Genomic DNA, 23824 nt, shown 5'->3' on the forward strand with positions numbered 1-23824 from the left:
ACGTGTCGCGAGTGCGCAGTCCGGGCTTGGCTGCGGGGAATTCCGGGATGGGATCGCCTCCGGCGCCTGCGCTCGGCCACGCCCGTGAGTGGATCGCTTCCCGTGCTGGGCTAGAGATGACACTGTGCGAGAGGAGCGCGCCCTTTAGTGGACCCCGCCCTGCCCCTGGGCGGCGCAGTTTTATGTTTTATAAATTAATTTTTAGAGAGAGGAAGGGAGAGAGACGCATCAATCAGTTGCCTTCCATTCGCCCCCAGTCTGGGATCAAACACGCAATCTAGGTGTAGGCACTAACTGGGAGTCGAATCCCCAGCCTTGGGAGTACCAGAGTAGCTGTGACCAACTGAGCCACCTGGCCAGGGCGGTTTTTTATTTTTATTTAAAATTATTATTTATTAATTTGAGAGAAACGTTGATTTGTTACTCCACTATTTATTTATGCATCCATGGGTTGCCTCTTTCATGTGCCGACCAGAGATGGAACCTACAACCTTGGCATATGGGGACTATGCTCCAACCAACTGAGCTTCCCCTCCAGGGCCCTGTGCAGTTTTGATTGGAAGTGCACTCAGCCACCTGCAGACCACCAGGAAGGGGCAGAGAGGCGGGAGCCTGGTCTCCCATGTAGAGCAAGCATAAAGGCTTCACTGCCCACACCTGGCTGGGTGTGGCGGGAGCAGATTAGTAGAAAGGCCTGGCACCTTGTTTCCCTCGCTCTTGGTGGCAATATTCCCCAGATGTGGGAAACTGTGCCCTAAACATTATGGTGCTGAGACAGGCCAGTAAGCCAGGACAAGTAGAATAGGGAAACTGGCAAAGCAATTTACAGCAGATACAGAAGGTCACTTCCTTAGAGATAACATCTAGGCCTCAGTTGTATTTCAGCTCCAGGCCCAGAAAAGCAATAAAACCAGCCAGGGCTGACCTCAGGACCAGCTGCATTGAATAATAACCAATCAGTGGAGACCTACCTCGACCCTGAAGAAGGGACACACCTGGAAATCTGCTGACTAGGCTACTGAGATCTTCCCCTGGGACCTCCTCTAAATCTCCACCCTTAAAACACCTTAGGATGGAGGGCCTAGTGCACTCTCCCTCCCAGGAACCTTTCCCTAACAATCCTCCCCTGCACCCCCACCCCCAGCTTGTCCCCTTTTACCTTCCTCACTTCTAAGTTCCAAGGGCCCTTCCTTTACCTCTACAACTTGTTTCCTAAGCCCATTTCTTATATGAAGTACTTCTACCTCTGTGCTTTTCCAAATAAATGTTCTTATTTTAAAAAAAAGAACCTCGTGCCCTGGCCAGTTTGGCTCAGCGGTTAGAGCGTTGGCCTGCGGTCCGGAGAGACCCGGGTTCGGTTCCCGCTAAGGGCACGTACCTCGGTTGCAGTTTTTCCCCGGCCCTGGTTGGTCGTGCGGGTGGCAGCCACTCGATGTGTCCCTTCACGTCGATGTTTTTCTCTCTCTCTCTCTTCCTCTCTCTCCCTCCCACTCTATCTGTACAAAAAATGGAAAAATATCCTCGGGTGAGGATAAAAAAAAAAAAAAAAAAGAACCTCGTTAGTGCTTTCAACATCCTATAACTTGTCAGCAGTGTGCCACATTTGCCCCATTAACATAGTGGCCCTCAGGCACCACTTTGAAATCCTACAGTACTCTTTGTTGATTACCTGGAGAGTTTTTCAGAAAGCTTCAAAAATTGGGGATCTTCAGACAGGTTCCCGGGGCCATCATGGTAAGGATGCAGAGATAACACAATTTTGCTATCAAGTCCTTTATGCTGTAGTTCTGAAGCTAACCAAGTCATAGAACCATTGGATGACAGACATTCTGAGCTCAGCATCTAAAACACTGTGTAATGTGTGTATAAATGCAGGGCCCTTTTACAGGGACATGCTATATTTCTGCTGGACAGCGTCGTTCGTTCTAGAATGTGAGTGCACTGTCACTATTTTATTCACTTGGCCATAGAATCTTTTTCTGACTGCCTTCTACTGTCAGTGGTGCCTTTAGTCTTGCACACTAGCTTGACACAGCACTGTCGGCATTCTAGCTAGACACTTGAGGTGTGCATTTTCCTTGGCACATGCACTGATGCAGCAGTATCATCATTCTGTGGAAAGAAGACTCTTGATGATCCAACACCACAGGTTTGGACCCTTCAGCTGAGGAGTAGCAGCACTATGGCCTGGGGAACAGATAAGAGGCAGAGCAGCTGGGACAGTTCGGCAAAAACCCGGGCAAAAAACGTTAAGTACCTCTTTAGAAACAAGGGGTAGAGGTGAATGTGGGGATAAAAAGAAAAAATTTCTGAGGTCAGGGATATAATTTCTTACACAAACAAAACGTGGGTAGATGATGAGATTGTCAAGGGAATGCAGACAGGAACAGATTTAGGGATTCAAAGTGGGGACAGGAGGTTTCGTTTGGGAGCTTATTTTAGACTTTTAGACATGGAGTTCGAAGTGCCTGTGAAACAACCAGGTTGGAAATACTACCTGAGGCCTGGCACTGGGACGAAAGCTTGAGATCTGTAAGTAGATGACAACAAAGGACAGAGAGAGGGAGATGTCAACAGACAGGATAGGAGAGGAGGAATCAAGAGACAAGTACAGCCTAGGAGACTGTAGGAGGACAAAAACAGTCACAGAAGCAAGCGCAAGAATTTCAAGAAGGAAAGGGTGGTCATCAGCGAGATCAAGTTAGAAGAGGACTGAGAGGCCACTAATAGATGTGGTTATATTTCACAATTTTTAAAAATTAAAGGGAGAGGAAGACCAGTAGAATCAGCAAATAGGAGGGCAGTGGTGACCTGTATAGGACAATTTGATGATGCCTGACATTGCTGTAACGGGGCACAACCTTGCATTCTGTGCTAAGAAACAAAAAGCTGAAAATTAAGTGAGGAGTCACAGAATTTTAGATTTGGAAGGGTGCTTACTGATCTATCTCTTCCATCTCCTCATGGAAACTCAAGTACAGTACAGGGCAAGTTTCAAGGAAGAAGCAGAGCAGGCCCAGAACAACGAGAGTCTGGTCCATGGAGCACATGTAACCCCACGTGAAACCCCCTGTGCCTCACAAATAAAGATGGAAGGGCTGGTCCAGAACTAAACAAATTACAGTTGAAAGTAGAGGCTTTATTTACAATGATACACAAACAGGATTTAGCAAAAGATCCTCCTCCTCCCATATCTTATCAGCACGGTCTGTACTTCAACATCAAAAAAGGGAAAATATCTTGGGGCAGGAAGTAAACGCTCTCCTCTGATATGTTCTCTAAATCCCGAAGCTCTGTGCTCCCCAGCGCTGAGCAGGTGTTTGGCGGCCCCGCGTTGGCAGCTGGGAGCCCGCCTCCTGCATCCCGTGGGGAAGGCGTCCAGGGACAGCTTCAGGCTTTCACCTCACTCATGGCCTCCATAAGGCGAGCACTGTTGGTGACTGCTGTCGTCAGGAAAATAAACCTGTACCCTGAGGGGCCCAAAGCACCAGCATATGTGAGTACAAGCAGATGAGTGTCCCCCAACACTAGCCATGCTGCAGAGAGCCCCTCCACTTCCACAGCCCGGGCTGGATCAGAGCACCAGTTCAGACTCGGATTCATCGGTGCTGTGCTCAGGGCACAGTGACTAGCCTCAAGGACAGCAAGCGGTACCCAGAAGGCAGTGGAGGAACTTTCCTGAGCTCTGTCCTTTGTACCCAGAGCCTGTCCACAGAGGCCTGTCGTCCCTTTTCTGTTCTCTTACCTTTCTCTCTGCCCAGGAACCTCAGGGCTGAGATCTCAGAGAACGTGCACCCACCCAGGAACACCACCAAAATGAGGCGCAGGGACTCGCTGGAAGCCTTGTCTTCCTTGGTCACGCCTGTGGAGAGCAGACCAGACCCAGCTCTTCACTGGCACGCTAGCACCAGGGATGCGCCCGCCCTCTCGCCCGCCCGGCCCCCGCTTGTCAAGGCCACGCACCTGTGAATGCCAGCTCGCTGCAGTTGAGCAGCCGCAGTACCTCGTCCAGGCCCTGCCAGCTTCGCCGCTCCAGCACCTGGGAAGGCATGAGCGCTAGTTTCAAGTGTATGGATGGGGTTTAGGAAAGGAAGGTTGCAGCCGCCCAACCATCACGTTTCCTGCTAGTTACTGGGGCCGTCAAAACTTGGGACACACCAGAGAAAGCAGAGAAACCGAGATATGAATGGGAGCAAGGGTCAACTGTTCTTACCTGCTCAATGACACGGCAGCTGAGGGGCACATATGCGCCACTGAAGACATACGCCATGTCGCGTGGCACCTTCAGATCGTACTCACCATCTACACGTGGGATCTAGAGGGCAAAGGGGACTCCATGAGGCAAGTGACAACTCAGCTCTCCAGTTGTGTACAGGGTCAGAGAAAAGTGGCAGGTCCCTAAGAATGGTTCTTCCTTCAACTAAAGGGAGAAGCAGCCACAGAACAGAAAAGAATCCATGATTCCGGCTGCTGTTCAGTACCTGCCAATCCTCTTGACTGAGTTCCCATGCTCCCTGAGAAGGGCAGGAGGGAAGGGTCTCCTCTGCCAACCCCTCGGTGACATGAAACATGTCTGTCACTGAAGCAGCACTTAGCCTATTGCTGGCATGGTCAGGCACTTGTTATACGTTTACTCACTGAATAAATGTCTTTTTTTTTTTTTTAATTGTTTTCTTTATTGATTTAAGACAGAGAGGAAGGAAGAGGGAGAGAAACATTGATGAGAGAACACTGACTGGCCGCCTCCTGCATGCCCCCCACTGGGTATTTGGCCCACAATCTGGGCATATGCCCTGACCAGGAATTGAACCGACGACCTCTTGGTGCAGGGGTCATGTTCAACCACTGAGCCACATCGGCTGAGCTTTTTAAAAAAAATGTATCTTTATTATTGAAAGTATTACACATGTCCCTCCTTTTCCCCCCAGAATCTGTGTGTCTTATTCATACATGAAGTTCATGCTATCATGCTACCAAAGATAGGGTTTTGATAAAACAGTAACAACAAAAAGGTTTTTGTGGATTCAAAGCACTCCACCAAGGACTGCACCCACGGCCTCCCTGTCCGTTCCTGCTCCACATACCAAATTAAGCTTCTTGCTGATGGCACGAAAATTGCTCCTCTTGGCCAGAGAGCTGAAGGCATCAGTGATCTTTCCTGGGGAAGAAATCTGTGCTGGGTTCTACTAAGGTCCACGGATTCAAGAAACTGCCACAGATGATGCCATTAGGAAATGATAAGCCCGCCTCTTCTCAGGTAACAGGACCGATCACATCTCTAAGCTACTCATCCACAACTCCCTGCAACTGATCTCCATATTCACTACTCACTATCCTCTCCCACCCTTCTTCCTCCTCCCACAGGGTGCCAGCTCTCTATTAAACGCCATCTAAAGGGGGACCCCAGTTTACTGGTTAAGGGTATGGGCCGTAGAGTCAAAGTGACCTGGGTTCTAAAGTGGCTTACTGAGTGATCTTAGACGAGTCACTTAACCTCTTACAGCCTCAGTTTCCTCATCTGTAAAATGGAGATAAAACTAACCTTAGCGAGGTTTAAGTGAGAAACTGTATCTAAAGGGCTTAGCACGTGGTGAGTGTTCAATAAATGGGAACAGCTCCGACTAGCAGAAGTGGTAGTGATGACAGTAACAGCAGGAATCACATTCTCCTTCCCCGTTCATTCCCTCTCCCAGGGTGCTCTGACTACGGGGAGAAGCAGAGCAGGAAGGGGTTATCTGTGCTCCATGCTCACCTGCAGCCTTGTCTGTCACCAGCTTGCTCACTTTACTCTCCATGGCTGTGAGGGTGTCCCCAGGGGCCTGCTCTGTTAGGAGCCCCGCTCGCCGCAGATTGGAGAAGGTCAGCAGGTGCTCCGGGCCATAGCTCTGAAAGAGATGCAGTTGAGTCTTCACTGAGCCTCTACCAGGGATCTAGCCCTGTTCGTTGACATGGAGGTGAGGGAGGTGAGGGAGGGAAGGATGACGCAGTCTATGCCTTGAGGAGCCCATCCTTATTTGTGTGAAAGGCTTTCTTATCAGAAATAACCAAACACCAAACCCAGAAGAGGAAAAGCAACATGAAACTGTTGAAGACCAGAGAAAGCTATTGATAGAAGGACAGTGGGGAGGCTTCACAGGTGAGATAAAACTTGCGAAAAAGACCTGGAAGGAAGCTTATCAATGTGCTAAGGTGAGGGAGAGTCGGGGGTAAGAACTCAGCACCTGGTCCAATAGCTGATTTGTTCAGTGGTCTTAGCACTGGTCACCCACTGTGAGAATCAGGAGTGGGGTGAAACCGGGCAGTGGAAAGGGGCCCGGCACCAAAAGCTGACTATCCCGAGAACCTCTAAGAGAGTGGCCAGATGGAGACAGGAGGGGGACAGGGATGGGAAAGGGGCTGTTTCTTTTTTTGCCTCTCTCAAAAATTCCAATGACTCCCCTCCACCAAGTTCCTTCAGAAAGACATTCTTCTGAAGCTCTAGCCAGGTAGCTCAGTCGGTTAGAGCATCGTCCCAATATGCCAAGGTTGCGGGTTCAATCTCCGGTCAAGGCACATATAAGAAGCAACCAGTGAATACATAAATAAGTGGAATAGCAAATCAATGTTTCTCCCTGCCCCACTCCTCTCTCACTAAAATCAGTCAATCAATCAGTCAAGATATTCTTCTGGCCTTACCTGTAGATACTGTGTTTTCAGGGATCGGTAATCCTTGGGGATCAAACCTGAGGGTAAGGTAGATAAGACAGGTTCGTGAGCCAGCTGGGGTGTCCTAAAACTACAGCCAAACTAACCAACCAACCTCTTCCCCCTAAGAAAACATTATCCAGAAGGAAGGATTCAGTAAATGATGTTAACCTTGCACCCTATACAGTTGATTCTAAACTGATTCTTTGTCTTAAGTGTGCTTACTGAAGGATGAAACCTGGATCTGAGGCAAGGAAGTGCCCAAACCACAGGATGCTCCACAGGATGCTGGGAAGGGACACTGAAAGAAATGCTAATCATGGCGGCGAGGAGGGCGGGGGGGATGGCGCAGGAGGTGGAGATGGGACTTCTGGGCATCCCTTCCTGGCTAGGGGCCATTCTGCTGCTGAGGAATAGGAAGGGTTCACGTGGTTCCACAGGCCAGTAGTAGATGTGGTCTCCACTGAAGTAAGGAGAAATGAGCTTCTAACCACAATAAAGGGGTCTCAGAATAAACAAACCCCCTCTCTGGGTAGAGAACAACCTTCAAGAATATTCACCAGCTGGAAGCCTTCAACAGGAAAAACAATCTGCCATTAAAGGTTGCGGAACATGGGCTTTTGGAAATGTTATGGAACTGGCTGGCTGTCCCCTCTTCCCGGACTGCATCTTTATTATGAAACCTTGTTGAAGGTTGAGAGGCCAGCGGCAGCAAAGAGAGAAGTACCACTCTGCTCTACGCCTCTGTGGTCCTAAGATGTGACAGTCCATGTCCAGAGGCCCTGGATGTGGTACTTAGTATGCGGACAATAATTTACCCTTTAAACTGGGGACGTTTCACTCAAAACAAAAACTGCGTTAATTTTTACAGAATACACAAAATTATAGGGAAATGTCCTGTCTGCCAGGATATTTCTTTCTGCCGTTCACAATGATCTCTTTTATCCCTATGGGATAGTTTTTGACCTGGCGTCTTTGGTCTCTGGAGCTCACCATTCTCGGTGATGGACAAAAGGCACATGAGGCGAAGGCTTTCTATAGGCGACACCTGCCCAGGAAGAAAGAGCCAGGGAGAGTTCAAGTCTCATAACACACATTCTTCTCTCCTCTTCCTCCTGCTGGAGGCAGACCCCTGTAAGCACCATTCCCGCCATCCCTGTGCGCCTGCTCACCTGCCGGTCGATGTGCTCCTCAATGTAGCTGGTGCTGTCCCGGATGCTGAAGCCCTCCAGCAGTGCTGCGAGTAATCAGAGGACAACCCGTTATGGGGCAGCAGCTCAGCTGCTGCCATCTATGCTAACGGACGTCGGTCTCCCCATCTCCTTCTCCACCCGGGGTTAAGGGACCCCTAGGCTTCTAACAGGAGCCAGCATTCCACACAGCCAGCATCAGCTGGGACGAGCCAGAGAGCATCTTTTCAGGGTGGAATGGGGCTGGGAACCAGGCACGGCCGGTAGTCACCATGCTCGGTCTTGATGAGCTCCTGGAAGTCCTGCTTGGTTTTCTTCTTCATGATGGATTCACAGGCCCCAATATCTGCAGAGAGGACAACAAGCCAGCTGACATATTCCTGGTTCTAGAAGGATATCCCTTTATTGTCCAGAAGAATAGAGACCTCAAGGCAAAATGCAGAAGTGTTTCATATTTTAGACCAAACAAGAGCATTATTTGCCAGATGAACAGGGATCACATTCCCCCCAAAGCCCCAGTCCCCGGGGGAAACCTACGCAGACTCAGCAGGCGGTGCTCCTGTTTCAGTCCCTTCAGCTCCTGGGACACAAAGTTCTTCATCTGCTTGATGTCCATGCCTCTGCGGCGCTGTGGGGACATCCCCCAAGGTTACCTCTCCCAGCCCTCGGGAATGAGAAGCCAGTGCCCTCCCTCAGTTCCCCATGATTCAAGAGAAAAGTCAGGGACCCTGTCATAGTATCACAGGGGCAGCGGAGGAGCAGCAGCCTTGGGGAGCCACTGAGGAAACAGAAGCGAGGAAACAGGCTTGGAGCCTCACGTCATACTGGGCCTGCAAGTTCCGGGCCTTCTGGCTCAAGAAGCCAAAGACATTGGAGAAGTGCTCATTACGAATCTCGTGAAACACCTGCGAGGGAACACGATGGGAAGGACTTACTGTACAGACCGTACCTGTCCCTCCCTGCCTCGTTAATGTCATGATAGCACAGGAAGGGTGCCCAGCTGTTCTGGCAAAAGTAAGAGGAGAGCTGAGCTGGCAGCACAGTCTATGCCGAAAACCAGCTTTGCGCCCTGCAGTACACTCTTAACCGCTGGGGATCCCTCTGTCCTGTGGACTCAGCCTCCCCTCCCAGGGGGTGCCCACCGCCTCGAGGGAGCAGAGCCCCGGGGGAGATCCATGGCACCCACACCTCACCTTGTCCTCAGCGTTGAGCAGCACCTTCAGGCTCTTGTCAGAGGACGTGACTTCTGGGCCAAAGTCGACACTCCCTTTGAGAGCAAGGGGACAGCTCTGAGGGTCTCCATGAGGCCTTTCCTCTCCTCCCCTTCCCAGAACTGCCATTAAAGGGCCCCCACACTATTTGAAGCCAGAGTTTGCTCAGAGTCTGGGTCTCTCCCAGCAGCCCGTCCCAGGTAGGAGGCCCAGGAGCTGAGGACCACCTCCATCTTGCCAAGATGCCACTTACCACACTTGATTCGGAAGGTGTCGTCCACCAGGCCCTCGTAAACCACCTGGGAGCAAAGAGCTGTCACAAAGTCCACATCTGAAACCAAGACCCCTGACCGTGAGGACCCCCTGATGCAGCCTACTACCCAGTTTGCTCAGCTTCGGCTCCAGTGCCTCCCCAGGCTCCCTGTCAATGCTGCATTCACAGCCAGTGTGAGGGTCCCGTCTGTGCTGCCACGTTCCTCATATTCTCATGGCTTCCGGGCTCCAGAGACAGAGGAGTACTGAGCATAAGTTACCTCTGTCCAGGAGAAAGATATGTCCAATTTCTGGCTTCCGGCCTTTGGTGTCATCCTCCTCCTCCTCCAGATTCCTCCACAATTCATATGACATCTGCCAGGGACCGAGACACTCTATTTTTTTCCCCTCAAATTTTTAAATTTTGTTTTGTTTTAATTAAACTTTTTAAAATTTGAGGTATTTATAGATGCACATGCAGTTGTAAGGACAAGACATTCTCGCCCTGACCAGTAGCTCAGTTGGTTAGAGCATCGTCCCAATACACCAAGGTTGCAAGTTCAACCAATGAATGCATAAATTAGTGGAGTAACAAAAAGATGTTTCTCTCGCTAACATCAATACATTAAAAAAAAAAATTTTTTTAAGACATTCTTAACCTTGTGTCCAAGTCCCTCCTGCAGCCCTACACCTACAGAAGCCAACCCCTTTCCACGGGACACTTCTCCTTGATCCCAAGAGGGGAGCTTCTTATTAACAACGTTACCTATTCTGGTCCCACCTGTTCCTGTCCCTCCCCGCCCATACCCATACCAAAGATAAAGAGATTCAGGAATGCTGCCCAGGAGGAACTATTCTGCAACAACAACAGCAAGGGAGAGACTATAACTCCGATCACAGATGTCCCGGAGTCTGTGGTGGGGAGAGAACAGTGAAATGGGCCCTGCCAGCGCTCACCTTGGCACATCTGCCGATCCCGTAGCAGTTGGGAAAGGGGCCATAGAGAGTGCTGAGAAGGTGCAAGGCCTGGGCCACAGTGTTGATCCACCGCTGGTCTCCTTCCTACAAGGACCACAGGGGCCACAAAGGTGGGGGTCAACCCGACAGACCCATCTGGAGACTGGCTAGCCCTAGACCCTGGGACAAGAAAGCAGGGTGTGGGGCATGCTTGAAAGAGTTCATTTTGATTGGTTCCATGGACACCAATCAGTGGCAGTCAGTCTCCCAATCACTATCACGCGCAATAAATTGCTAGTCCACTGGACCCCTTGCTTGTCTCCACCCATCGATGCCAAGACCCAAGGGCCCCGCCTTTACCAGGAAGTAGTCCCTGAAAAATTCTGGTAGTTCCATGCTCAGCAGATCCACATCAAGAGGCAGCAAGGAGAAGGCCCATTCGTCACAGCTCACATCTGTGGGGACAGAGACATCAGCCTCCGTGCAGAAGGCGTGTGCTCACCCACCAGTCATGCAGACACCGCAGTGCCTCCACACGCCTGTACTGCACTAAACGCGGTGCTCAAGAACAGCGAGACATGGCCTGGGCCCGAGGAGCTCAGAGTCTGGTAACAAAGGGAGACATGTACACGACAGCCTGCAGTATGAATGACAAGGGGTGTGTTTTCGTGAGTCCTGAGGAAACTTTCATGATTCGACAAATACTGACTGAAAGGCGCACACGTGCAGGCACTGGGCTAAGCACTGGGGACATGAATGTGCCCAGTCTCCTGGGGAGATTCTTACAGTCTAGTGGGAGAGACACGTACCAGACAGATTTAATTACAGTTGTGCCCCAAAGAACTGAAAAGCAATCCACGTCCTGGCCGGTTTGGCTCAGCGGTTAGAGCGTCAGCCTGTGGTCCAGAGAGACCCAGGTTTGGTTCCCGCTAAGGGCATGTACCTCGGTTGCAGTTTGTCCCCGGCCCTGGTTTGGTCGTGCGGGTGACAACCACTCGATGTGTCCCTTTCACGTCGATGTTTCTCTCTCTCTCTCTCCCTCCCACTCTATCTGAACAAAAAATGGAAAAATGTCCTCAGGTGAGGATAAAAAATAAGCAATCCACAAGCACTAATATTTCAGGGTCTGACCTCAAACAGGGGTGCACCCTGAAGAAGTGACATCCTAGCCCTGCCCGTGTGGTTCAGTGGTCAGTGTCAGCCCTCGCACCAAAGGGTGTCAGGTTTGACTCCCAGCCCCGGCTGGGCACGTTCGGGAGGCAGCCAGTCGACGTGTCTCTCTCACATTGATGTCCCCCCAGGCCCGCCTTTTACTCTAAACATCAATAGAAAAAAATATCCCTGGGTGAAGATGAACAAGGAACAGAAGAAGCGACATCCTAAAGAAGTGACATTTAGGCTTGGATTCGAAGGAAGATGGGGTGGGTGAAAGTGTAGGGTGGGAATACTCTCGGCAAAGTCCCCACGGCTGGAGGGCATGAGTCAGAAGAAAGGAGGGGCACGTGGTGCAGCAAAGGGGACAGGAAGGGGCCAGATGGCACAAGGTGTGGGAGGCCATGGTGAGGACTGGGGGCTTTCTCCTGAGCCACAGCAGGCTGTCCTGCAGGGAGTGTCGAGATCAGGCCGGTGCTGCGTGGAGAGGAGTGAGGAGTACGCAGGGGAGGAAGGCACAATTTTTCTCTGTGGGAGCCTCGGAACTTCAAGAGCCGTTGGTGATTTCCAGTAAGCCCTTGCATCCTCACCCACTATCCCCCTATTCTCAGGCACCTCTCCTCCCACTGGGCCGACAGCAATGAGACAGGAAGGGGCGGGTGGGGAATGAAGCTTGTTCCTTCTGTATACGCTGTCCCCTTTCCGCTCACGCATCTCCTCTCACCTCCATAGATCCCCTCTTCCTCAAGCACCATCTCACAGGCATAAAACTGCAAGAGAAAAGGAAGCTGATTAGTAAACACAGCTCCTCTGTTCTGTCCATCCTTGGTTCCCACGAGGACAATACCGAACTCGGACGCTTGGATCTACAAAGGGCTCTGGAATCACGAAGCCTAACACCTTGTTTCCCTGTATCCATTTCATTTATAAATTAAGTCCGTTGCTTTTCTCTCCCCGAGAGACTGGATGAGCTTTACAAAGGAGAAGGCACCTCCGCTGTCATGGAAGGGTGAGTCCTTGGGCAGATGGGGGAAGGCCTGACAGCCATAGAAGGTGGGGGCAAAAGCAGTGGTGCGGAGAGGAGGCATTCTGGTTGGGACATGTCCGTGGGACCCCTGGAGACACTGAGGGATCTGGAGATACAGCCTTGGGAGGTCAATAGCACAAATGTTGCATTTAAAGTGGGCAGTCTGTCCAAGAGGAAAGAACACAGAGGGAGAGCTTAGGACAGGACTCTAGGGTACACCAACATGGAGGGCTCAGTGTGAGACCTGGCAGGGGACACCGAGAAAGCACACAGAGGTGGGAACAGGAGTATGGGACACCTTTGAACGCAGGGAATGTCAGAGTTTCAAGAACTGGCAGCAGTGTCAAATGCCAAAGCTGTTAAGCAGGATGAGCATGAACCAGACATCGTGGGATTTGAGAAAAGAATCTTAGTGGACTAGGTGTTAGGATGGAGGTGGAGGTGGAGGCAAAGGAACAGAAGTGACAGCAGCAGAGACAGAAGAAGGGAGAGCCCCTGATAGGGAGAGGAGACAAAGGGACATCATGGTGCAGACAGAAGAGAAAGGATCTGCCTGATGAAGCAAGAGTGGAGAAGGAGTGCAGGGCTGAGCCACGAAGAACCCACTGCGCTTAGACAGGAAAAGGCCCGTCTCCTCCTCCTGTGAGACAAATGGGAAAGGAGGAGATGTCTGGAGGTAAAGAGGAAGAAAGGTGAGGGCACTCCATTCGAGAATGATGACGACAGCAACAGTGGATGTTTTACGTGTACTGTTATCACCTCCCATAACCCCCTCAATAGCTCTGCGGTATGGAAGATGAATGCTGTGTGCTCCTTACTTTGCTGTCACAGAGAAGAGTCTTCACCCCTCACTCATTTTTGGTCAGTAGAACTGGAATCCATAAGCCTGCTTTTAATGCTAACTAATGGAATTCCAGAGCCCAGTTTGAAACCTGCCAATCTTTATAATTAAAAAAGGGCGTCTCAAGAAGAGCTAGAAACTTCCTCTTCCTACAGCTACTGAGGGAGAACTCTTCCTGGGATATAAAATTAGGTCAAGAAATATGATTCAATAGGGTGTTAGATGGGAAACATTCATAATAATGTCAATTTTGTTTTTCTGTGTAATACGGAGGTTTGATTTGAAACTGTTACCACCTTGTTTTAATAATTGTTTAAACAAATCTGTCCTTGGCAGTATAATTGGGGGAAAAATGGTTTTGTAAGACTCCAAAAACTAGAAATTATGTATGTCATAGCTCTTTAATGACATTCAAAAGTGACCTGTAGATAGACTTCCGGTCAAGATGGCGGCATCGCGTCCTCCCACAACCACATCAAAATTACAACTAAACTACAGAACAACCATCATTCAAAACCGCCTGAAATCAAGCTGAATGGAAGTCCTACAACTACGGAATTAAAGCAGCAGCCACATCCAGACTGGAGGAGGGACGAAGGCACGAGGGGTGAGGGGCGGAGGCTGGTCCCACGCCCATGTGTGGCGGATAAAAATCAGGAGGATACCTCAGCTAGGAAGGTCCTTCCTGAGGACTGAGGGGTCCCCGTCCCACACCAGGTGCCCCGCTTAGGGTTCCAGTGCCAGGAAGAGAATCCCCATAACTTCTGGCTGGAAAAACCAGCGGGAACTGAGGCTCAGGGAAGCTGAAGCGGCTGGAGCCCCAGGCAGCTCCTTAAAGGGCCCACGTGCAAACTTATCGGACTCTCTCCCTCTAAGCTGGGAGGGGAGGCAGCTCGAGGGGCAGAACTGAGCTGTTTGGCACTGGAGTGAGGGCTGGAGAGGGGGGCTTTCTCCAGGCGAACGTGCTGTCAGAGGCCTTTGTTCCTTTGGTGAGCCCTTCCCTGGGGCGGCAGACAAAAGCCATATCTGGGACTCCAGCAACCTGGCTCACACTGGTAGCCCCGCCCTGGTGACTCCCTGAGGCCCCGCCCCACCCCACCCCACCCAACTTTCAGGCCCACCCAAGCTGTTGCCACTTGCTTAACCATAGAATTGGCCTGTCCTGGATCCTGCTTCAGGTTTTCCTAAATTCTTTCAAACGAGCAGCATCTGGTCTCAGCTAGCCCCATACCTCTCGTTAAGTAATACACTGAAACAAACACAGGGAGGCAGCCAAAATGAGACAAAGAAACAGGTCCCAAATGAAAGAACAGAACAAAACCCCAAGAAAAGAACTAAGCGAAATGGAGATAAGCAACCTAACAGATGCTGAGTTCAAAATACTGCTTATAAGGATGCTCAATGAACTTAGTGAGAACCTCAGTGAACTTAGGGAAGTCCTCAAGAGCATACAAAAGGACCAGTCAGAAATCATGGATGCACAGTTAGAATTGAAAGAGGCATTAACTGAAATAAAGAATAATTTACACAGCTTCAATAATAGAGTACGTAAATCCAAGGAGCAAATCATCGATTTGGAATATAAGGAAGCAAAAAATGCCCAATCAGAACAGCAAAAAGAAAAAAGAATCCAAAAGAATGAGGATAGTGTAAGGAGCCTCTGGGACAACTTCAAGCGTGCCAACATTCGTATCTTGGGGGTGCCGGAAGGAGAAGAGTGAGAACAAGAAATTGAAAACCTGTTTGAAACAATAATGGCAGAAAACTTTTCTAACTTGGTGAAGGAAACAGACATACAAGTCCAGGAAGCACAGAGAGTCCCAAACAAGATGAACCCCAAGAAGCCCACACCAAGACACATCATCATCAAAATGCAAAAGGTTCAAGACAAAGAGAGAATCTTAAAAGCAGCAAGAGAAAGGCAGATAGTTACCTACAAGGGAGTTCCCATTAGGCTGTCAACTGATTTCTCAAAAGAAACTTTGCAGGCCAGAAGGGAGTGGCAAGAAATATTCAGAGTGATGAAAAGCAAGAACCTACAACCAAGATTACTCTATCCTGCAAAGCTGTCATTTAGAATCGATGGACATACAAAAACTTTCCCAGACAAGAAAAAGTTAAAAGAGTTCACTACCACCAAACCATTATTATATGAAATGATGAAGGGTCTTTTTGAAGAAAAAGATAAAATATATGAACAAACAAAATGGCAATGAATACATATCTATCGACAATGGAATCTACAAACAAAATGAACAGGTAGAACAGAAACATTCTCATAGATACAGAGAACATTTTGTTGGTTGCCAGTTGGGAGGGGGGTTGGGGGAATGGGTGAAAAAGGTGAAGAGATTAAGAAGTACAAAATCATTGCTAGACTGACAAACCTCAAAGGGAAAGGGGTTGAGGGGGTGGGAAGAAATAAACCAAAGAACTTATATGCTTAACCAATGGACACAGACAATAGTGTGGGAAAAGGCGGAAGGGGGGCGGGAGTGGGGAGGAGGGGGTCAATGGGGGAAAAATGTGAAACATCTGTAATACATTTTACATCCAACAATAACAATTAAAAATAATAATAATAATAAGTAACCTGTAATTCTGACTGGTTATCTTACTCGGTAATGTCTTGCCTTGGTAATAACGTACACTTGATATATCTGTATCCTAAACTGCTTAAACAGCTGTAAGATTGTGCTATTAATCTTCAACGGAGTGTCATTGGCTCTTTCCCCTTATTCCTTTTACATGATGAAAAAACAACATAAGTCTATGATTCCACTCGATTTCTTAACAGAAACTGAAAGTCATCACATTTATTTATTTAATTATTATTTTTAAAATATTTTTTCTTTGTTGATTTTAGAGAGAGGAAGGGAGAGGGAGAGAGACATAGAAACATTGATGAGAGAGAGCATCGACTGGCCGCCTCCTGCATGCCCCCCACTGGGGATCAGGCCCACAACCTTGGCATGTGCCCTGACTGGGAATCGAACTGGTGACCTCTTGGTGCATGGGTCGACACTCAACTACTGAGCCATATCGGCCAGGTGAAAGTCATCACATTTAAATTAAAAGAGGTAACTACCCTTATCAACTCCATTTTATAGAAAAGAAAACTGAGACAGAGCAGTTAAGGAACTTATCCAAGACCACACACGTAATAGGTGCTAACACAAGGATTCACACTTCAGCTTCAGCATCTTTAGGCTTCTGCTGTCTCTAGAATATTTTTGGAAAAATTGAAAAGGAATAAATCCCTGTCCTTTCCACTTTAATTTCTGCCCGCTCTGTGTGTGGCACACACTATTTGGTACAGCTTCCCGGGCCTGCCACAGGCCGTGTGAAAATCTGGTACATCGTTTCCTTCAATCAGTGAGGCTGAGGATGCCCTTCGATGCATCTCGCTGATGTGGGGTCAGAGGAATCAAGAAACAGAGCACCGCCCTGGCCAGTTTGGCTCGGCGGTTAGAGCGTTGGCCTGTGGTCTGGAGAGACCCGGGTTCGGTTCCCGCTAAGGGCATGTGCCTCGGTTGCAGTTTGTCCCCGACCCTGGTTGGTTGTGCGGGTGGCAGCCACTCGATGTGTCCCTTTCGCGTCGATGTTTCTCTCTCTCTCTCTCTTCCTCTCTTTCCCTCACACTCTATCTGTACAAAAAATGGAAAAATGTCCTCGGGTGAGGATAAAAAAAAAAAGGAAAAGAAACAGAGCACCACACACTGCCACTGTGCAGGTGAGGATGGAAGGGACCTAGCCTGGCTCCTCTAGCTCACTGTGTGACCATGGGCTTCTATCCCCTCAGCTGCTCAAGCTTGAATGGAGTAAAATGGTCTCCGAGGTTCCTTTCCTGTGTAAGAAGGCTGAGCATGGGGAGCGATGACTTGTTATATTTATTGTCAAAGGGCTACAGGGAGAAAGTCGCTGAAAAGCCCTAACATCACGCACCATTACCATGCAGGAGTCTTTGAGTTAGGAGGAATACACAGCAGGTTCCATTTCAAGTGTCAGCCTTTTCATTAAAAAAAAATCTATGTTGAGGCCCCCTCTCACCATCCCACAATTTATATTTGGAGCAGTTTGATGACAGACCCTCTGCTCAATAGTCAGGTCCACATTAACGAGACAGTGATAGGTATTTATTGCCACACACATTTGCTTGGAGGGAGATGGAGCTGGTGGCCCCTTGCCGCTTCCCAGTTCTGAATCCTATCCTACCTTATCCCTCTCCCACCAGGATCCAAACTCACCTTCTGAGGGCTGAAAATCACTTTGTATTTTCGAGTTCGCCCGGCCAATTTGTCAGCATTGACAAGATCTACGGACAGAAGAAATGCAACCCAGAAAACCGTGGGCCATGTGCCAGACGAGAAGCCAGGAAGCAGTTATCCTCGACCCACAGTGTGGCCAAATCCAACGTTTATTTTCTTATGAAAGGGCCCTTGTGGCCGATCTCGCCCACCCCTTCCCAGGTCTTAGTGACACGATGCACCATGGCATACTCACTGGCAATGTATCGCATGTTCTTGATGCGGGGTCTGACCAAGAAACACAATCTATGGGAGAGAAGGGAGAAAAAACTCAGTGAAGAAAAATCATGAGGTTGGTGACAGCACCAAAGGAAGAAACTGAAACAATGCCAACTCTTTCACCGTTTGCTCCTCTTGACAAGCCTCTAGTTCCCAGCCTCACCACAGCTGGGCCAGCTCTAGACCACAGAAGACTCCCCTCCCTACAGCAAGGATGCTGTGCTCAGCTGGGAGCACTGACGGGTCCTGAGGTGGACCCAGGAGTTCCTGTTCTCAAATAATTCATGATCTATCAGGCAAAATAAGATGCACACATGTATAAAGTATCAAGCAAGTGTTAAAAAATATATACAAGAAGGTATATAAAACAATATTTGCTGAACTGGGGTTCATGGATGTATTCTCCATGTACCCAGGATAATTTTTTCTCTAAAGGAGGATGTACATTACTCAAGATTGAGAAATCTTAAAAAGAAAAATAGCCCTGGCCAGTCTTGCTCAGTGGTTAGAGCGTCGGCCTGTGGACCAAAAAGTTGTGGGTTTGATTCCGGTCAGGGGCATGTACCGTGGTTGCGGTTTGATCCCCAGCCCTGGTTGGGGTTGTGCGGGAGGCAACCAATTGATGTGTCTCTCTCACATCAATGTTTCTCTCTCCCTCCCTCCCACTCTAGCTGAAAACCAATGGAAAAATATCCTCGGGTGAGGATTAAAAAAGAAAAACAAAAACCAGACAACAGGCAGTGTGTGATAAATACTAAACACTTGGAAATGCAGCGGATTTCGTGGAGGGGTAGGGCTGGGCTCTGAAGGCTGGGTGTTTTGTACAGGAGCAGTGAGGGCAGGAGGAAAGTGCAAGGCAGAGTGAATGGTGTGGTCTGAAGGGTGAAGGCACATGCGTGCAGCTGGGAAGCACATGGAAGGGTGCGGCAAGCAGAGGGGACCCGTGAAAGACCTGGCTGGAAAGGCAGTGTGAGGCCCAAGTGGAGACACCCTTGGCTTCTATGATGAGCAACTTGCACTTTACTCAGTAAGTAAGGGAAGACTTGATGGTTCTTGAGAAGAGCACAGTGAAAATATTTTTGAAAGCTTCATCAGTCTGGTTAGAGAGAGAAGAGGACTAAGGAGGGAGAAACTGTAGAAAGGGAGACCGATTAAGGGGCTAAAGCATAAGCTAGTATGAAATTGCCAAAATGCAGGGAGGGGAACGTATCTCAAATATCATGGTGCCGATCTCAGCCACAGGCACATCAAGGGCAAATGTGCAGGGACGTTTGGAGCCGAACCGGACTCCCCCAGACACTCACTGTTCACTGGAGCTCACAGCTGGCTTGTTCTCCACCTTGTACAGCTTGTCTACTTCGTGTTGCTGCCGAGAGAATCCAACAAGACAAGTGACACACAGCGCTTGGAAACCCAAAGCATGATGCAAAATCTGGGGACTTGGGCTCCTATTTATGCTAATTCTGGGACTTAAATTGCCTCCCTGACCACCATTCACTGAACCTTCCTCAAACTGTCACCAGAAAAACAAAAAATAAAACAATACAAAAACAATACAGACAACAGCACTGGTCACCCTTTGTGCACACGTGCAGCCACTCTCTATTTATCCTATAAGGGTAGTCACTCCTTAGTAATTTATACTGTTCATCAAAAGAAAAGCTGCTTAACAAGGAAAGAGTGCTCTGATGAAGAAAGGGCAGGTACCTTTAGGATGGAGACACTGGCAATTCGATCCAAAGGGCTCATGAGATCTGCCTCAATGAACAAGTCCTTTTTTCCTGGAAGCTGAAGAAACACAGTATCCTGGGTCACTCATAGGTCACTCAAGCTCCCTTGGCTGAGAGCTCATGCAGCCATACCTCTAAAAGAAGTAGAGTCTCTGAGCTGGAAGGGCATTAGACATCAGTTACCCCAGCACCTTACTTGTTATTGATATCATCCCAGGGGTGGGGGACGTCCGGCCCACAGGCTATATAAGAAATCAATACCAGCTAACATCACACACCTCACCAAATTAGTCTGACCAAATATAGAAGGCCAATTTTTAAGTTGATTATTTTGTATGGCCCATGAATGATGTTATAAATATCCAAATGACCCTGGGCAGAAAAAAGGTTCCTCACCCCTGAAACAGTTGACATTTTTCTATGTCAACTCACCTATTTTGTCTTCTCATTTTCTGTACCAGCAGAAAAATATTTTACCTTCTTTCTAAGGTTAACTCCTTGCCACCCAGCCCTCCTGCTAGCCTGTGACCTAGCCCTGCATCACTGCCCCCCTTCCCCACCGCCTCCTCCACTCTGCCTCCCAATAACCCCGGTCTCCTGTTGGACGAAGCCAAACAAAACGAGATGCCACTTGCATCCTGCAAGCCCTTGAATTGCCAAATCTCTTTTTAAGTACCATTTTTCTTCTAATTACAAAAACAGCCTATATTCAACACAGAAAAGTTAGCCCAGGACAGTTTTCCCCCTACCCACTCACACACCCCAGATCCTTGTCATTGATTCCGGCATCATGACTCCTAACAATGCTCTCGCCTGGCCAGGGGAAGGGGAGGTCACACTGAGTGGCAGGGGGAGGAAGTCATTGCAAGTTTCCTCTTAACTGGGCCTTGACAAGTGTGTGTAGGGGGAGTGGGGGGTGTTGACAGTGATACAGTAATAGGTTCCATCCAGCAAAGGCCAGGGAAAGAGAACAGGCTGAACAGTAGGAGCAAAACAAGCAATTTAGTTTGGATGCACATGTAGGGCAGTGGTTCTCAATCCTGTTGCAAGGGAATGATGGAAAGTAAGACTGAAACAGCTGAATAGAATTGAAGCACGAAGGGCCAGCCGCAAATGCCAGGTCAGAGGGTTTGGAATTGACCCTCTATTGAACAGGGAAAAACAGGGAGCTTTTGTGCACTGAAGCATCCTGTCAGCTGGGGATTTCAGTTAGATGAATGTGGAAACTGTAGGTAAAATGGATTGGAGACAGGAGAAAGTGCAGGCAAGGAGTCCACTTACGGGGTTAATGCAACAGTCCAAGCAGCTGAAGCATGTGGCAGTGAGGGAGGATGTGATTCTGGCTGGTTGGTGGTGTGAACAAAATACGTTATTTAAGAGACACATGGAATGTGTAATAGTATTTTTTTTAATACTTGAAAAAAAATAAACAGTGCTCGGTGCTTATATCTGATGGTAATATTATAAGTGATTTTTTTCTTTATACTCTCCATAATCTTATACATTTTTAATAATGTGTAAGTATTATTTTATTTTATCTATTTATTTTTAAATTTTTTCTTTATTGATTTCAGAGAGAGAAGGAAGAGAGAGAGATAAAAACATCGATGAGAGAGAACATCGATTGGCTGCTTCCTGCATGCCCCCACTGGGGGATCGGGCCCACAACCTGGGCATGTGCCCTGACTAGGAGTTAAACCGGCGACCTCTTGGTGCATGGGTCCATGCTCAACCACTGAGACACACTGGCTGAACTGTAAGTATTATTTTATAATCACCATTTTTTAATCAGCTGGAAGGAAATATCCATAGGATTCAGTAACTGGTTCAGTTAAGTAGGAGGGGGGAAGGAGGTTCAAAGATGATTCTGAGGTTTCATCCATGAATATCAATGCCCATTAATGAGAATTACAACACAAGAAGTTAGTTTGAAGAGGATATTGTATTGAAATCCACTCATGTTGAGTCACCCATGTGGCCACTGGTCCCCACCTACCCTGCATTTACAAGTTTCTCTCCTTGGTCTCATTTACTCTTTCTCATGTGGCTCTCACCTGAGCTAGTGGCTTTAACTAGCATCTCTTTAATTTCTAACATTTGTTGAGTATCCTTTATGTGCAAATCAGGGCATATAAAATATAGTCCCAGATGTCCTGAGTTTCTCCCAAGTCCCCATCTTCATCCTGGCTGCAGCTCTACATTTCTATCTGCTGGAAGCAGTATTTCCTAGCGGCAATTTAACTTCACCCTATCCAAACCCAAACTAATTAACATTCCCCACCAAACCTGTTCCTCTTTCTAATTTGTTTTTTCATTTCCATTTGATGTTCATGCAACAAACACTGATTAACCACATTCCATGTGCCTGACTCTAACCTAGGTACTCACGGAGTATACAGTGTTAAACAAAACAGACACGTTCCCTGTCCTTGAGGACCCTCCAATCTACTGGGGAAAGTGGGTATTAAACAAATAACTATGTATGTGACAATTATTTTTACAATTACAGTAGCAGCATTACTTCCTATTAACCCAAGTTGAAAATCTCAAACTCAGTTTTGCTTCTCTCTCAATCTTTACAATCAGTCAATACGTCTTTGAATCTTCTTTCACCAGGACTTAAAATGCCATCATTTCCTTCCATTCCCAGTGTCACTAATTTTGAATCTTTTAAAAAACATATATAATTTTTTTCTTAAAAAAATGTTTTTTCTTTATTGATTTTAGAGAGTGGGAGAGGGGGAGAGAGAAACATCAATGAGAGAGAACATCAATTGGCCACCTCCTGCACGCTCCCTACTGGATCAGCTAGCAACTTGGTCATGTGCTCTGACTGGGAATCGAACTGGTGACCTCCTGGTGCATGGGTTGACGCTCAACCACTGAGCCACACCAGCTGAGCTAGTGTCACTAATTTTGTATGGGCCTTTGTTATCTCGGTCTAATCTATGAGCTTCACATTGGCTTGGTTGCCCATTTACCCGCCTCCACACCCATATGGCTATTAGAATCATCTTCAAGTATTGCTTCATCCCACAGATGGGGAAAAATTCTTCAGTGGCTGCCTATTGTGTAACTTCTGATCACTCTCTTCCTTATACATGACTCCTCTTTCCCTGATTCCTCAACTTGGCTCCTACCAGTCCATCTGCCGGGAACATGGTCTCCCACCTCCAAGAGAAACATGCTTATTCTTCACATTCAAGCTCCTTGAAACTCCTAGATCACTCCAGCTAGAAATGATGGCTTATTCTGAACGCTTCAGGCACGCTAGCTCTCACTCATCCACCACAATACTCTGTGAGGGGTGATTTGTGTTCCATACGGCTCCTACTGGAGCGTGAGCTCCCTAATAACAAAGACGTCTTAACCACCTTCAGGCCCAGTGATGCCTGGCACTAGTGGCGTCTCCCTTGCCCGTAGGAGAAAAAGTGATGTCCATGAACTCTCTGGCCAGGTCCCAGACAGCTATTACTGCCCTCATGTTTTCCTCCCCGGGTGCTTCATCTTGGATCTGCCACAGGAGCTCCCAGGACGGACGATACCAAAGGCCAAGGATAAAGTCAAGGGGACTCAGCAAGGACGAACCATGCGCCCGGTGGGTGCAGTAAAGGCCCCCGGCGTGGCGGGCACTGACCTGCTCCAGCAGATAGATGAGCTGGTCTCGAGCCAGCCTCTTGAGCATGGAGAAGTCAGGCAGCTCTGGGGCGTCCGGCCGATTGGGGAAAGCCATGGCCGCGGTCACCCGAGCGGGGTGTAACGAGAGGGTAGCCCTCCGCTCTCAGAAGACCGGCAGCAGCCCAGGGTAAGCGCAGGGTGGCTCTCCTGCAGGCCTGGGCACGGACTTGGAATGAAGCCCCGAAGGGTTTCTCGCTCTTCAACTGCGCGCGAGAAATGAATGGCCAGCTCCCGGCCGGAGAGCGGCAGCCTCGGGATACGCTCTTCTCAGGTCTGCAGCCACCGTGTACCGACCCGGCCCGCCCAGCTCCACTCCGCGGGTCAGCGGGAGTCTGCTCGGCACTGCTGCACGGAGAACCCCGCCTCCTGACCGGCAGAAGCGACTTCCTGGGCTTTCCGGAAGTCCCATTCGCTTGATCGGCGCTTAGCGTATCGGGAAGTGGACGGCGACTTGGAAGGGACATTTCAAACGGAAGTCAACGCTTGAACGTTCCGGTCTGTTTCTGACCCGAGGGGAGGGTTCCTGTGATAAAACTCATGTCTAAGGGCGCACTCACTTCTCTTAGCTCGCTTAAG

General features: G+C 48.7%; 1 protein-coding gene across 1 annotated transcript; it reads right to left on the reverse strand.

Moving 5' to 3' along the window:
- Positions 1-3127: 3127 nt before the first annotated feature.
- VPS33B (VPS33B late endosome and lysosome associated) lies at positions 3128-23635 on the reverse strand. Its single transcript, XM_036277890.1, has 23 exons — positions 23208-23635; positions 19548-19628; positions 19145-19206; positions 17818-17867; positions 17562-17629; positions 12171-12216; positions 10655-10749; positions 10295-10399; positions 9619-9712; positions 9339-9416; positions 9068-9141; positions 8693-8779; positions 8412-8502; positions 8146-8220; positions 7857-7921; positions 7678-7732; positions 6676-6722; positions 5753-5885; positions 5085-5158; positions 4214-4315; positions 3964-4039; positions 3746-3862; positions 3128-3470 (listed from the first exon to the last, which is right to left on the reverse strand). Exons 1-23 carry the CDS (start codon positions 23301-23303, stop codon positions 3391-3393), a joined length of 1851 nt encoding a protein of 616 aa, XP_036133783.1. The 5' UTR covers positions 23304-23635; the 3' UTR covers positions 3128-3390.
- Between the last annotated feature and the right edge of the window lie 189 nt (positions 23636-23824).

The sequence above is a fragment of the Molossus molossus genome, unplaced genomic scaffold (genome assembly GCF_014108415.1).
Source record: "Molossus molossus isolate mMolMol1 unplaced genomic scaffold, mMolMol1.p scaffold_m16_p_24, whole genome shotgun sequence".
In the NCBI taxonomy this organism is placed as follows: domain Eukaryota; kingdom Metazoa; phylum Chordata; class Mammalia; order Chiroptera; family Molossidae; genus Molossus; species Molossus molossus.

Coding starts and splice junctions, on each gene's coding strand:
- VPS33B (XM_036277890.1), bottom strand. CDS start 23,303: ATGGCTTTCCCCAATCGGCCGGACGCCCCAGAGCTGCCTGACTTCTCC. Junction 17,630..17,817: donor GAACATGCGATACATTGCCA/GTGAGTATGCCA, acceptor TTCTGTCCGTAG/ATCTTGTCAATGCTGACAAA. Junction 9,713..10,294: donor GGATCGGCAGATGTGCCAAG/GTGAGCGCTGGC, acceptor GGTCCCTGGCAG/ATGTCATATGAATTGTGGAG.